The 15,046-nt window shown below is 52.1% G+C and overlaps 1 protein-coding gene across 4 annotated transcripts in view; it reads left to right on the plus strand.

Moving 5' to 3' along the window:
• The window catches only part of KAZN (kazrin, periplakin interacting protein), a 1,028,312-nt gene that overhangs the window by 997,381 nt on the left and 15,885 nt on the right, over positions 1-15,046 (plus strand). For all 4 annotated transcript variants that reach the window (XM_082685450.1, XM_082685449.1, XM_082685451.1 and 1 more), the window contains 2 exons: positions 9,715-9,920; positions 10,438-10,556. In XM_082685450.1, coding sequence (XP_082541576.1) covers positions 9,715-9,920; positions 10,438-10,556 — 325 coding nt within the window. The remainder of the gene's footprint in view (positions 1-9,714; positions 9,921-10,437; positions 10,557-15,046) is intronic.

A 15,046-nucleotide genomic window follows, 5' to 3' on the forward strand; every position in this document is an offset into this window, starting at 1 on the left:
AGGTTTAGCTCGGGTAGCCCTGAATGTTTGCCACAGTGATGATGACAATGACAGCGAGGACGGGGATGTCATGTCAGCCTCTCACCAGCCCTGTGAGAGAGGCAGAATGGAATCGTGGTTCAGGGATGAAGGCAGGCCCAGGCAGGTTCAGCAACTCGCCCAGGGATAAGACTAGAGAATGCAGGGCATGTAGAGGTGACAGGGCTCTTGGTGGCTTCTTCCTCACTCCCCTCATGTTACGGATGGGAAGGGGCTTGCCCACCATCAAGCAGGGCATCAGTGGCTGAGCTAGTTCTGGAAACCAGGGCCCCTGACTCCCAGGCCAGTGTGCTCCGAGCTGCTACAGACCACCAAGATTCAGCAGGGGTGGGGAAATCCTTGGGTCAATTGTTTTGGAAACAGCACTGAGTCTCTAACCCTAATCCTGAATACAAGACATTAGTTTATCAAGGCTCTGACAAGTTCTGCAGTGAGGGAAAATATCTCACGTTTTTCCACTTTGTGTTTCCCAAACTTAGTTGACCACAGAACCATGGATTTGTACCTAGTTCCACGGAGCACCCTCCGGGACCTGTTGCAACGGGCAACTCCGTCAGCCCCTGTAGTCCGTGCTTGGAGGTGCTAAGTTAGTGATTCCTTGGAGAGCTCTAAGCATACACACTCTCACATTGTTCAGCCCCAGAAAGTCCCTGGGCTTATATGGGATTCCCAGGAACCTTAAGAAGTGAGCCAGGAGCAAGGCAAGGTGGAGTCTGGATCTCTCTCTATCAAAGCATCAGAAAGAACCTGAGTCAGTGTGTAGCCACTGCAGAAAGGGAAGGGTCCCTGTAGACCGGCTAAGAAAAGCCAGCCCCGGAGTATTGATTTTGCTGCTCTCCCAGGTCCCAGAGGGGCCAAGCCCATTGCCACAGAGCCCGGGGGCAAGGACAGGAATGGGCACGCCCTCTTGCCAGGATGTCTGGCCCCTCCTGCCCTGTCACCCCACCAGCTCTAAGCTGCCTCATCGCTTTTCCTGGGCTGGGCCACAGATAAGGGCATCGCATCCCAATGGGTTCAATGCCTACATGGTGCCAGCCTCGTTCCTTGTTAGGACACTGACGTCTCCAGGGGTGGTGTGGAGCCTGCAGTTGGAGACAACAGGCCGGGTCACCAACGGCGACTCGGGTGTGTGAACCATTGCTGGCTTCCCTCCATCTTTTTCTGTGTGTGCAGGAAACACAGATGCATTTTAGGGACAGCCTGAGCCCAGCAGGATTGATCAAAACCGAGCAACATAGGGAGGGGTGTTGAGGAAAGGCCAGGCTTTGGAGCCAGATCTCTGGGTATGATCCCAAAGCCAGTACGTAGCTGTACAACCCTAAGCTGCCCGCTTAGTCCCTTTGAGCCTCAGCTTTCCCCTCTATATACTGGGGGAAAAAACTGCCTATCTCTCAGGGCCATGGCAAAGATGAAATAACAACCAGAGAGAAAAGTCTAGCCTCCAGCAGCTGCTCGTCTTGGTGTGGCAGGAGACTCACAGGAGAGGAAGAAGCGTAGGCCAGTGACGTGACATCCAGGCTCCGGGTCCTGGCTCTGTCCAAGGGCACAGCTGATGGGCATTTCTGAACCCACTTTCTTCCTCTGTGTGATGGGGCTGCTCACGCTCAGGTTGCAAAGCACCCATGAAGTTTAGCCGTCACGGTCACAGCCACAAGGGCTCCCAGTGTGAGCCGGCACGTCCCATGGCCTCCTGTTGGTCACAGAAATGGGCTGCGGTGGGTAAATTGGCATCATAGAGATCAGCAGACGTGGAGCCCTTGCTAGGCATCGGTAATATCTCAGGAGCAAAACCAGGCCCCGCTCCTGTCCTTATGGGTTTTATGCTGTAGTGGGAGGCACACACCCCGAATAATCCCAGGACTGATCCTTGATTTCAGCCGTGAGAAGTGCAGGTGAGAACAGACCTGGCTTACTGAGAGCACTGGGAGTGCATGTGTGCAGGGCGGAGGTGTGGACACCTCTGTGTGCTGTAGCGGGTGGTGACCGACCAATGCCAGGGGACCAGAGAAGGGGTTCTTGGAAGAAGCAATGTCACAGTAGAGCCTGAAGGCTTCATAGGAGGTCACCAAGCAGAGAAGCCAGCAGCTGGGGGACTTCCAGGCAGAGAGCAGCAGGTGCAACAGATTCGAGATGGGGGAGGGGACCAGGAGTGCAGGGAAAGTGCGAGAAGCCCAGGGGGCTGGGGAGGGGGCCTGAGACTGAGGAGAAGCCGGCAAAGGGCTGGGTCACCCAGAGCCTTGTCGTGTAAGGAGCTTGGTTTTATCCAGGGAGACAGTGATGGGTGTTGAGCAGCAGAGGTCCCTGGGAAGATTCAAGTTAAAACAATAATGATAAAAACAAAAACAAAACTTTATCGATTATCCCTTTCCCATAACTTGGGCTTTTAATGGTGGCATTGAGCATCACCATGAACCAGGCATGGGTGGTAAAGAGGATAGACTTGACCTCTGACCTCGGACTTCCCTTCATAGCTGGGCAGACGGACAGACCCACCAGCAGAACGTGAAGAGCGTGGGTGGACAGTGTACGCAGCCAGAAGATGTCCTCTCGGGCCCGTGTGGAGGAAGACAGACCACTAAATCTAAAATAAAACATACTTTTTAATATATCTCTGGCCTCAACAAAAGTAAGGGAAATCGCCAAGTTACCCCCATCCAAAACTAAAAAGCTGTGAGCTAAGACCAGAACAGGAGCAGTGAGTGATAAGCACGTGTGACAAACTGGGGTCTGTCCTGGGGACAGACGCTGATGTCAGGACTGTGGACAAGGACGTAAATGCTGGGGTGTGGCAAAGTGAAGGACCAGAGCCTGTGGTCTCTCGTTGCCCCATGTCTCTTTAACAGGAATGAAATGGTCCCCGCTACCAGGCCCCATCCCCCCTCCCTCCCTGCTCCAGCCCCGGCAGGTCTCAGAATTCCGCTCTAGAGGAAAATGCCCACTATTTAAACTCTAGAGATTCCCTTAAGATCAAATCTGAGCTCAGCATGCACGCGAGTCCACAGAGAAATACAGCAAATTTAGACCCTCCCAGGCCTTTTCAGATACATAGCTACCAACACCAAATACAAGCTAATATGTATGTAATACTTTAAAAAATGTAAGATGAAGTCATAAACATGAGCAAACAGTAAGAGACTATCTGAAAAGACCAGGTGAACTGGGAAAAGAACCAAATAGAACTTTTAGAAGTATGTAGTGAGTAACATTAAAAAAATAAACTCCAGGGCCGCCTGGTTGGCTCAGTGGGTTGGGGCCTCTGCCTTCGGCTCAGGTCATGATCCCGGGGTCCTGGGATCGAGCCCCGCGTCGGGCTCTCTGCTCCGCGGGGAGCCTGCTTCCTCCTCTCTCTCTCTCTCTGACTGCCTCTCTGCCTGCTTGTGATCTCTGTCTGTCAAATAAATAAATAAAATCTTTAAAAAATTTTAAAAAATTAAAAAAACTCCAGGGGCACGTGGGTGGCTCAGTCGGTTAAGCAGCTGACTCTTGATCTCAGCTCAGGTCTTGATCTCAGGGTCATAATTCAAGCCCCTCCTTTGGCTCCACGCTGGGCAATGGAAGCTACTTAGAAAAAATAAGTAAATAAAATAAAATCCAAGGATGGATTAAACAGCAGAGTAAACTGCTGAAGAGAGAATTTTAAAAATGGAAAATAGATCTAAGGAAGTTACCCAGATGCAATGCAGAGAAATAAATGGATGGAAACCTTGAGGGGAAATCAGAGCTTTCTGGTCTACCACAACAGCTACGAGCCACATGTGGCAATAAGACCTGTATTTGAATTCATCAAAATTCAGTAAAGCTTTGGACTCAGTTCCTCAGCTGCACTAGCAACATTTTGAGTGTTCACTCCATATGTGGCTCCCGGCTGTCACAATGGACAGTGCAGATTATCCAGCATTTCTACCACCACAGAAAACTCTGTGCGACAGCAGCAGCTTACAAGAGAGGGAAAAAGAATTAGAAAGTCTGATCCCAGAAGGAGAGCAAAGAGATAATCGAGAAGAGGTAATATTAAAATATAAGATAAAATAGTGGGTGAGAACATTCTAGAAATAAACCCTTAGATGCGGGAAGCACGATGTATATCAGTCAGAATAAGAAGAAATCCTCATGTAGTCATATCATAATGAAACTGCAAAACACCGAGGACAAGGAGAAAATCTTTTTATTTTTAAAAAAAATTTTTACTTATTTATTTGACAGAGATCACAAGTAAGGCAGAGAGGCAGGCAGAGGGAGAGCAGGAAGCAAGCTCCCTGCCCAGCAGAGAACCCGATTCAGGGCTCGATCCCGGGACCCTGAGGTCATGACCTGAGCTGAAGGCAGAGGCTTAACACACTGAGCCACCCAGGCACCCCAAAGAGAAAATCTTGAAAGGAGCTCACCAAAGAACAACTGGGCTGGCAGCTGCCTTCTCTTCAGCAAAAAGGAAGGCAGAAGGTAGTAGAACACGGTCCTCTACTCACCACAATGAGGTGCCAGAAGGAAATGACTGTCACCCTAGAATTATGTACCCAGCAAAACTCTTTGATAGAGGAGCGGGGATCATAGGCTTTCTTCAGAAAAATGTTGCAGAGTTTACCACCAAAAAATACTCCAAATCCGAGGAACTTTTAAATCACGCTCTTCAGGAGTAAGAAAAATTACCCAGGAAGCTAGGTCTGAGGCACAAGAAGTGATGAGAACGTGGTCAACGTGGAGGGAAGTTATTTGAAGCAAATATTGATAGGGTAAAATAATAATCACGATGACTGTTAAGTTAAATACATATGGTAAGTTTTCAAGGGTAGCCAATAAAGAACAGTTCTAAAATTCGGCTCCCATCAGAATCCCCTGGGAGGCTTGTTAAACTACAGATTCCCGGACCCACCCCTCAGAGCTCAGCTGCAGGAACTCTGGGGCAGGCTCCCGGACTTTGCATCCATAACCAGTTCCCAGGTGTTGCTTGTTGGGACTGGCCCAGGGGCCCCACTTTGAGAACCACTGAACCAAAAGCAGAGAAATCGGGTGTTTCACTTCCAAACCAATAGAAGGGGGAAAGGCAATGAGAAAACAGCCCACACCTTCCATCTAACCCAGTTCTGTGCAGGGAAAAGATCGTAAAAGCCACATACGTGATTTAAGATTTTCTGGTAGACACATTAAAAAGTAAAAACAGGTGACATGAATTTTAATAACCATTTTTATTTCACCCGATATACCCCCAATATTATCATTTCAAGATGTGATCAACATGAAAAGTATGGAGATTACTTTTTCTTCTCTTCTGGGAGAAAGCCTTCAGAATTCGGTGTGTATTTTATCGCGTAGAGGCTTATCAACGTGGACGAACCACATAACAAGACAGAGGTGGTCTAGACAGCAACAGACGTGAGCTTGCAGAGGACAGAGGTCCCCACTCAAACCCTGAGCAGCCACGGCATACCAGACACTGAGCTGAGCGGTTAGAGCACCATACGTCACCTCGTTCGTCCTCACTTAGACCTGTGAGCTTAGATGTTATTATCATCCCATTTCCTAGATGGTAAAGGTGAGGCTAAGAATAGTCAAAACACTTCCCCAAGAGTAGCAGAAGAGCTGAGACTCAAACCCAGGTCTCTCATATGCCCATGCCAACCTCAGAACCTCAATAGTTTACTCTGTAGAGTCTTTTCCGTAATAGACCAGAGAGTTAATGTTTTAGGCTCTTGGGACCAGACAATCCATCTGGTAGGAGAAGTAGAACCTCTTCTTCCAGAGTCAGCCTCGGTCCTCCTTGTGTTCGGAAGGATCCAGACCGATTGGCCTCCTGGCGACACTTTCTCAGACGACCCGGGCCTCAGCCCGCCTCTCTAACTCACTGCCTGACTAGAAATGTGAGTTATTCCCCCTCTTTGGGTTGAGACAGAGCGGAGATAAAAGCCAGGATGGATGGAATCCCAGACATAAAATTGGGCACCGTAGTGCCTACATTTTGGAAACTACCTTTAATTAATGGTTTACGAGCCCCAAAGACGCCCCCCTCTTCAGGCCTTCTGCAGTTCGTCCCGGAGCTCAGTCCTGGGTGGCGAGGGCAGGGTGGCGAATGGCTGTCTTTCTTCAGAAACCACAATGTGGTTTGCTTGTCGGACCCCAGCTCCGCCTCGGCCATTCCTCGAGCTCGGACGCCCTAAGCCAGCTCTGCTCGCCAGCCTGAGGCCCGTGAGCTGCGAAGCGACCCACACGTATCCACACACCCCCCAGAAGTTTGCTTTTTCCCTTTGTCCCCTTATCTGTCATCCCCCCCCCCACCCTCCTCCTCATTCTCTCTTTTTTCCTGTTTCTCTTTGTGTCTTTGTTGTGTCTGTGGCCCTGTTCCTCTCCTGAAGGCTTGCTCTTGGAGTGTCTCTCTCCAACTCTCTCTTTTTTTTCTTTTTTCTCTTTTTCCTTCCTTCCTCCTTCCCCTACTGCCTTATAGCTTTCACCTGGGGAGGTCTAGCCCAGGGCCACTCCCCCGCCCCAGGCATGGGAGAGAAAAGGCCACCCCTCACCTGACAGGGAGGCCCCCCGCCCACTTGGACCGGGTGGGAGTCCTGCTGGGAACCCCTCAGCCCCTGAGCTGAACTCAAGCCATATTTCATCCCAGGAAGGCAGAGAGACTGAGGCAAGTACTGAGCACCTACTGTAGGTACACATCCAGAATTTATACGAGTCATTAATCTGGGAGGTAGAGAGTATTATTATTATGCCCATTTTATACATGGGAAAACTGAGACTTGAAGAAGTGAAGAAATTAACCCAGAGCCAAGGTCTGTTCAACTCCAAAGCCTCTTTCCACAAGCCCGGTCCAAATGGACAACACGGGCTGGGTCTTGGAATTTCGGGTAACCAGATGTGGCGATGTGCATCTTTCCACTTCCCAGAAGCAGGTGACGGAGATGGGACTCAGTCACAGAAAAAGCACAGAGACTCTCAGCTCTTTCCAAGCCAGGGAGGACACACCCACCTTGTGTGCCAGAAGCTCACATCTGTAGGACCCAATTCGAAGGGCTTCCCTGCAAGCCAGACTTGTCCTGGGGAGCCAGGCACCAGCAGGAGGGACACGGAGGGTGGGGACGGGCAGCAGCCTCACCAGGCAGAAACTCGGGGAGGGTAGGGGGCAGGCAAGGCTGCAGAGGAAGCTGCAGATTCCACATTTCCACATTCCTGGGCGTCATGGCAACACAGGCTCAGACCAGAGACCTGCTCGGAGCTCTGTGCCATCTGCCCTTTCTCTGGGGGCAGGGAAGAGACCTTCTACCTACCTAGCATCCCCAGTCACGGAGTCCCCAGAACAGCCCTGGGAAGGAGGGCAGGGAACTGCATTACGCATTATGCCAACCTTAGGGTGCGGGAAATAGAGGCACGAGGCATCTTAGCTGCCCGCCCTGAGTTAGGTCACTCTGCTCAGTGCCTGCTGGACCAGGGGTGGCATCCTCCTGGCCAGCAGCCATGGGCTCCCTAAGGCTCTTGGCTGAGAAGCTAGAGGCCCCCCAGCGTTGGGGAGAAAGGTTTAAGCAGAGTGTGTATGTATGTGTATATGGTCCCTAAGCGGAAACAGCGACTTCCAAAGAGTTTCCATGGCAGGGGCAGGGGAGGGCTGAAGGAACTGGGGAGAGGGGCCTTGTGACTCGAAAAAGATTTCTAGGTTGCATGTGTCTGTTTCAAAAATAACATGCCTCAGTGCAGAAAACATGGGAGACAGGAAAGTGTACACACACATGAGAATACATACCCTTGCCTACTCACAGGGGCACACACACACAAAACATTCACACACAGAGACTCACACACAATTAACCCATCACCCCTTTCCAGACGCAGACTTTTAATATTTATCTAACTAGTATTTTATATGTATAAATGTATAAATATACATATATTACAGCTCTACATCATAGAATCATGTGTACCATTTTTAAATGCGCTGGGATTACATCGCACCTGCTGTCTCATACTGTCCTTCCTCACTTGCCAGTTGGTTATTAACATTTTCCCATGTCAAAAATATCCCCAGTGACACCTTTCTCATGAACCACATATTTTCCAGTGCACGAATGAGGGGCATCCTTCATTCGGACAAACTCCATCAATAACCATCTATACCACTTCCTACTTAATTTTTCCAATTTTTTTAGAAATGCATATGTTTAAAAAAATACATTTGGGGGCGCCTGGGTGGCTCAGTGGGCTAAAGCCTCTGCCTTCGGCTCAGGTCATGATCCCAGGATCCTGGGATCGAGCCCCGCATCGGGCTGTCCGCTCCGCGGAGAGCCTGCTTCCTCCTCTCTCTCTTTCTACCTGCCTCTCTGCCTACTTGTGATCTCTGTCTGTCAAATAAATAAAATTTTTAAAAAAAAATACATTTGGTCATTGTAAAATTTTGATGATGGACAAAAGTACAGGAAGAGGAAAGTAAGCTCATTCCTCCTGGCACCCAAGCTCAGTAACCGTAACTATCTGTGTGATTTCACACACAATTTTTGTAACCACCTGCTTGATTTGATGGATAAGTATTTTTTACATCGTTACGATAATTTACAATGTACAGTATCATCAGGGTCCTTCCTAACCAGGCTTCTTTTTTTAATACTTGTCATGGTATTGAGTTTGTGTGGGTGTTGATTTAACCCTACTTTAGAGAAGGAGACTCTTTCCATCTCAGTCAAGTCTGGCCTGAACCTGGTCTACTTCATCAGGTGTGTCTAACCATGGATTGAAGAGTAGGGTTAGGGAGCACCTGGGTGGCTCAGCGGATTAAAGCCTCTGCCTTCAGCTCAGGTCATGATCCCAGGGTCCTGGGATCAAGCCCCACATCAGGCTCTCTGCTCAGCGGGGAGCCTGCCTCCTCCTCTCTCTGCCTGCCTCTCTGCCTACTTGTGATCTCTGTCTGTCAAATGAATAAAATCTTAAAAAAAAAAAAAAAAAAGAGTAGGGTTAGGAAGTGCTGGGGGATGGACATTTTCGCCTACAAGGGGCTACTCCCGAATCAGGTTTCAGTGTGTTGAGGAATGGAGCTGAGGCTGTGTGTATCCTAAGAAAATAAACCACCCAGCGGCCCAGAGATGACTGCCACTACGTTGATTACAATAGCAAAAAATGGGGAACAACCCATGCTCATCAATGAGAAAGCATCCTCTGATGACTCCTGGGCCATCAAAAGGTATCACAGATCTCTACGGAGATGGAAGGGTGTCCTCCACGGTGTAAAGGAGAACGGCGTGTTACAAAACAGAGAACGTGGTGTCTGCGTGCGGGGCTCTGTGTGTGTAAGCGTGGGTCTGTGTGTGTTTGGAAACGTGGGCATTTGTGTATCCCGACGAATATTTAACTATAACTAACAGCTGCTGTCTCTGGGTAGCGTGGGATTTGGGGCGATTTTCACTTTGTGTTTTGTTTTCATTCTTTTCTAGATTAAGTTTTTAAAAGTCTGTGCTTTTGGGGGGGAACAGATTACTTTTGTAATGGGGGAGGGGCAGCAAAACAAAACAAAAGCCATTTGGATTTTGGAAAGAAGAAACGCATGCGAGGGACTCATCCCCACCCTCCCCCTGTACCCCAGGAGTGCAACATCAGGGGTGCAATCTGCCCAGTCCCTGCCTCCCCACCCCGCCCCCCCACAAGCCCCCCGCAGCTCCCTCCCCACCTTCCCACCAAGTTTACAATTGTGTGTTGCAGATTCGGACAGCCAGTGCAGCCCCACACGGCAGAGCCTCAGCCTGTCCGAGGGGGAGGAGCAGATGGACCGGTTGCAGCAGGTGGAGCTGGTCAGGACCACCCCCATGGCCCACTGGAAGGCCGGCACCGTCCAGGCCTGGCTGGAGGTGGTCATGGCCATGCCCATGTACGTCAAGGCCTGTGCGGAGAACGTGAAGAGCGGGAAGGTAGGGTAGTCCGGGATCCCAGCAAGAATCCCCCCCCCCGGCCCCCACCCCACCCCCACCCCGCCTTGAACTTTACCAACCCAGAGCTGAGCCATTCCACACCCCACACCCCCACCCCATCCCAGGATGAAAGGATGTATTCTCGGAGCCAGCTGAACTGGGTTCAGGCTCCAGGGTCCCCAGTAAAGCACCATGTCTCCCCAGCAAGGCACCTAGCCATCTGAGCCTCAGTTTCCACATCTTTAAATTGGGCCCAACCTGCCCGTCCCTGCTGCAGGGGGCCAGGACCGGGCTAGAGGGCTCCAAGGGCCATCATGTGATTCCGCTCACCTCCTGGAGCAGAGATGCGCCACGTGCTCTGCCAGGACTGCAGAGAAGGAAGGGCAGGGAGATGGTTGGCCTCGGCTAGCAGACCCCTCCGGGGCTCAGCTGCAGCTGGCAGCAGGTCCTGGCAGCCTCGGGAGCCCACCCCACACCTCCCCTCTGGGCACTCAGTCCTCACCTCCCTGCGGAGCAGATGCTGCTGAGCCTGAGTGACGAGGACCTGGAGCTGGGCCTGGGCGTGTGCAGCTCCCTGCACCGGCGGAAGCTCCGGCTGGCCATCGAGGACTACCGCGACGCCGAGTCGGGCAGGAGGTGGGTTGGCACGCCGGGGCACCTTGCTCAGGCTGTGTCTCCAGGAGGAAGAGAGAAGAGCCCCCCTGGGACCTCCAGATCACACAGTGGGGGGTGAACGGGCACTGCAGGCTGGGCCAGGAATGGGGGATGGTGGGCTGTGCCCAGGAATGCCCCTGGCCAGGGGGTCCAGGCACATCCCAGTCCCGCTCTGGGCCAGCCCTTCCCATAGAAAGATGGGGATCCAGGGAATCAGTGAGGCCCCAGGAGCCTATGAACCCTGCAGCCGGGAGGCAGGATGAACTCATGAGCCCCCAGAACTTCTCTATCTCCAAGGGCCAGCCCGAGCAGGTCTGGGAATTCGGCCAAAATATCCGCACTGCCTACTTTCACCACAATCCCAGCTCTAGCATCCCCGGAGGAGGAAAGGAGGGGTAAGGTGGGGAGAAGCAGAATGCGACAGAGAAGAAATGGACGTGAAAGGCTTTCGTGCCAAGTCTCCCCCGGAGGCTGAGGGCTGGAGGGGAGGGGGCTCCGTTAGCAAGCGCACCAGGGAATGGGCGGAGTTCCTCCCTCCAGGTGTGTCCCGCTCTCATCCCTCACCCCCCACACACCCCCACTTCTGTCCTACCTCCTGCCTCCCTCCCTCCTGACATTTTGTGAGCAGCGTTTGGCGGGGGCTCCTTCAGCAAGCAGCTCCAGGGAACCAGAGCACCCCCCTCAGTCCTCAGAGTGCAGCGGGGGAGAAAGAACGAGCGTCGTAAATCTGACACTTTCTGTTTTGCATAATTATCTCCTTCGCTGGTTTCCCCATCGTTTTCGTGCAGTTAATTAATCAAACCTGGTGGTGTGTGCTATTATTTGCAGAAGCCGCTTTGTGGATTAAAAAAATGAGGGGGCTAAGGCTGGGAACTCAGGCTAGTTTAAGAGCAGGAAACCAAAGGCTTATGGGTCCAGGAGAGGGGCCCTTAGCGTGATTCCAGGGTGGCAGCAGAGACGTACGAGATCAGATCAGAAACTCAGGTAGCAACCCAAAGCAAGCGAAGCAGGAACATGCCAGCCTCGTTGGCGAGTCAGGACGCTGCGGGACAGGACCCTGACGGGGAGGGGGGGTGTGAAAGAGGGGAGAGGGAAGTGATGGGCGGGGGGAGGGGAGCAGTGGGGGTGAACTCGCTTTCTCAGAGGGCTTCCCCCCTCCTTAGGGTCCTACATGTACCTCACGCTCACCACCCACTCCTAACCAGTGCCTCCCCTCCCCCAATCCTCTGCCAACTAAGCTAGAGACCCCTGCTGTGCCCTTGTCTCCTTCCCAACGTGGTTAGTAAACGCTGACCGCGGAAGAGGGTAGGGCTGCCTGCTTCGCTTCGCAAAAACGCAGGATTCCTTGCCCAAGTTCGCCCAAAACATGACTGTCCACGAAAACCTCAAGGAACCAAGATGCCACAGCACCCGGAAGGGCGTGGGTGCAAATTAGCGGCCAGATGTGAACGGAGTTTGACAAATTCTGAAAGCTGAGATCAGGACTGTCTCCAAGGATCCTGTGTCCCCCCCCCCCAAGTTAGACACCCCCAGGCCTCCTGCAGGAGGGAGGGTCTCATGCCCTGCGGAAATGTGGCCTGTCTCTAACTTGCTCTCTGGCACCTAGTTTCTCCAGCTGTGAATTGAAGGGGGTTAGATTAGAACAGCGGATCTTGTAACTTTTGGAGACTACGGCCACTCTGAGAATCTCATAAAAACTGTTGACACTTTCTCCAGAGGCGATATTATACAAAACTTGACAACTGCATTCTGGAACCCTTTGACTCACTCCCGGAACTTTCAGGGGCCCATGAACTCTAAGGGTAAGAACCCCAGTGAGGTCATCTTCAAGAACACAGCCTGTGTGGCTCTGGGCATGACATTGCCCTCTCTGGACCTGGGTCCCCTTATCTCTAAAATACCGACCACCAAATCCACCAGCCCCATTGCCCGTCGCTGTATGTCCATGATTTTATTTTACCGTCGCAACATCAATGTGGGATAGACATTCTTACCCCCATTTTAAAGACAGACAAAGTGAGGCCTGGAGAAATGCGTGCAAAGTCATGCTACAAAATACCTCACTTCAGAGTCAGTCCCCCTCCCATCATCCCATGGCACCTCAACGCTAAAAACATGGACAACCCCTACTACTCGTGTTTATGGGACACGGAATGTGCCCCAGACTCTGTGCTGAGGGTTTCACGCTCTCTCACCTCTCAGCCTTCCCAGCTTCTGTGAGACGACCATGGTGAGCCCCATTTTGCAGGTGAGGAAGGGGGGGGGACGCAAGGTCCGGGAGCCAACAGGGATCGGCCCCCCCCCCCCGTGGCCTCGTGTTTTCTGCGTGGAATCATGACCCAGATGATGTCTCAATTCTGTGCCCAAACTCAGATTTCGGGGTCTCATCTAGCTCGGTTTGGGGCAGGGACAATGTCAAATTTTATAAAACATCTGAATCACTCCTGAAGTCACGCGGTCTTGTTCAACTTGGGCACTTAAGGATAGCTCGGACCAACAGCTGGGAAATTGTTGCCAAGCTGAGGCCCCATGGGGACAACTTTAATGAAAAGAGAACCGTTCTGAAGGGCAGACACGCATTAATTGACAGCATGGGGATGGATATTGGGGACTATAAATGGCTTCCCTCTCTTAGGTTCAGCCAGGTGCTCCTCCCCCCCCCTCCCCGCTCCGTGTCTGGTTGCACAGTTGATTTGCTGAGCAAACGCTCCTTCAGGCGGGGGAAGAGGGCTTCTGGTCCCCACAAGTGACAACCCTGGGCCCAGGGCATTGGATGGGAGGGCTGGGAGCTCCCACGCCTGCCGGAGGCAAGAGAGCCCTGACCCTGGCTGGTGGTCCTGGGAAGGGCGTGGCTGACGGTCCTGGGAGGGGCGTGGCTGACGGTCCTGGGAAGGGTGTGGCTGATGGTCCTGGGAAGGGCGTGGCTGACGGTCCTGGGAGGGGCGTGGCTGACGGTCCTGGGAAGGGCGTGGCTGACGGTCCTGGGAAGGGCGTGGCTGACGGTCCTGGGAAGGGCTGCTCTGAAGCGAAGGCCTTAAGAGGCGCTGGGAGGAGGTCCACCTGGGACTTTCTCTTCCTAGAAGGGAGCTTGTCTTGGGTCAGAAGTTTCCAGGACAGGAGCTTGGTCCTGGTGGACTGGAGTCAAGGCCCCAGTCTGGCCTTGTCTTCCGTGTGTTGGATTATAGAACTGAGGCTGTTCAGCCCAGGTGGGGTCCCGCCCTCCAGGAGCTGGTGGTCTGCGCCACAGGGTGACAGGTGCAGGGACAGGGACTCCGGGGAGCTCTGGGCTCAGAGAGGGCCTCCGATCCAGCACACAAGAGGCCTGGGAAGGATTCAGGGCGAGCAAAAGCATCGCAGAGCCCGGTAGCAGTCAAGCCGGGGAGGAGGGTGGCGTGGGGTAGAGCACGGCTGGGAGACAAGGACGGATCCCCGCAGTTCTGGGCGGCTGAGAGGCAGGTAGGAGACCTCGCGAAACTGGGAGCCCACCCTCCCTTTCCTTGGCCAGTCTTCCAGGGAAGCCTCTGCTGAGTGCTGAGTGCACTAGGCCAGCTCTCCAGAGGGGAACACAGTCTCTGGGCTCAGATCAATTCCTTTTTTTTTTTTTTTTTTTAAGATTTATTTATTTGACAGACAGAGATCACAAGTAGGCAGAGAGGTAGGCAGAGAAAGGGGGGAAGCAGGCTCCCTGCTGAGCAGAGAGCCCAGTGTGGGGCTCGATCCCAGGACCTTGGGATCATGACCTGAGCCGAAGGCAGAGGCTTTAACCCACTGAGCCACCCACCCAGGCGCCCCAGATCCATTCATTTCTAAAGTTCCATGTGTGGCTGATTAACAGTTTGAGGGAAATACTTAGAGTCAGAGCCGCAGGCTGGGGCACAGCCTTGTGCAAAAGGGTCAGAGTGAGGCTCTGCTGGGAGTTGAGGGGTGAGTCCCGGCAGGGCTGGAAGGAAATGGGCCCAGGGAAAGGCCGGCCCCACAGCCCAAGGGGACCAAGAGCTCTTTGCATCCCGTGCATCTGAAAGGACCTCAAGGGCAGGCCAGAAAGTGCTGGGCCACTCCAAGGACTCGCTATGGTGGGTACGCTTTGTCCCTTTCCCCCCCTCTTCAACTGACTTTTTATTAACTGCATGTTCCCACTGCTGGCTTATGGGCTACACATCTTTGTTTCATTTTTGACCATGGTTCTACAGTTTGCAATATACCTCCTTAGCTTACCACCGTCTATCTCAAAGTGATATTATACAGCTTTGTGTAGAGTGTAAAATGCTTTTTGTCCTCTTGCCTTTGTGCTATTGTTTTCATACATTTTTATCTGTATGTGTTAGATGCTCCATAATACGCTGTTATATTTGTCTTCTAAACTGTCCATTCTCTTTTAAGGACATTAGCAGATGAGAAAAATAGTTACCTAGATATTTACCATTTCCAATCACTTTTATTCTTTAAAAAAAATTTATTGTAAAGTGCACATA

Source organism: Mustela nivalis, assembly GCF_964662115.1.
Source record: "Mustela nivalis genome assembly, chromosome: 10".
Lineage (NCBI taxonomy): Eukaryota > Metazoa > Chordata > Mammalia > Carnivora > Mustelidae > Mustela > Mustela nivalis.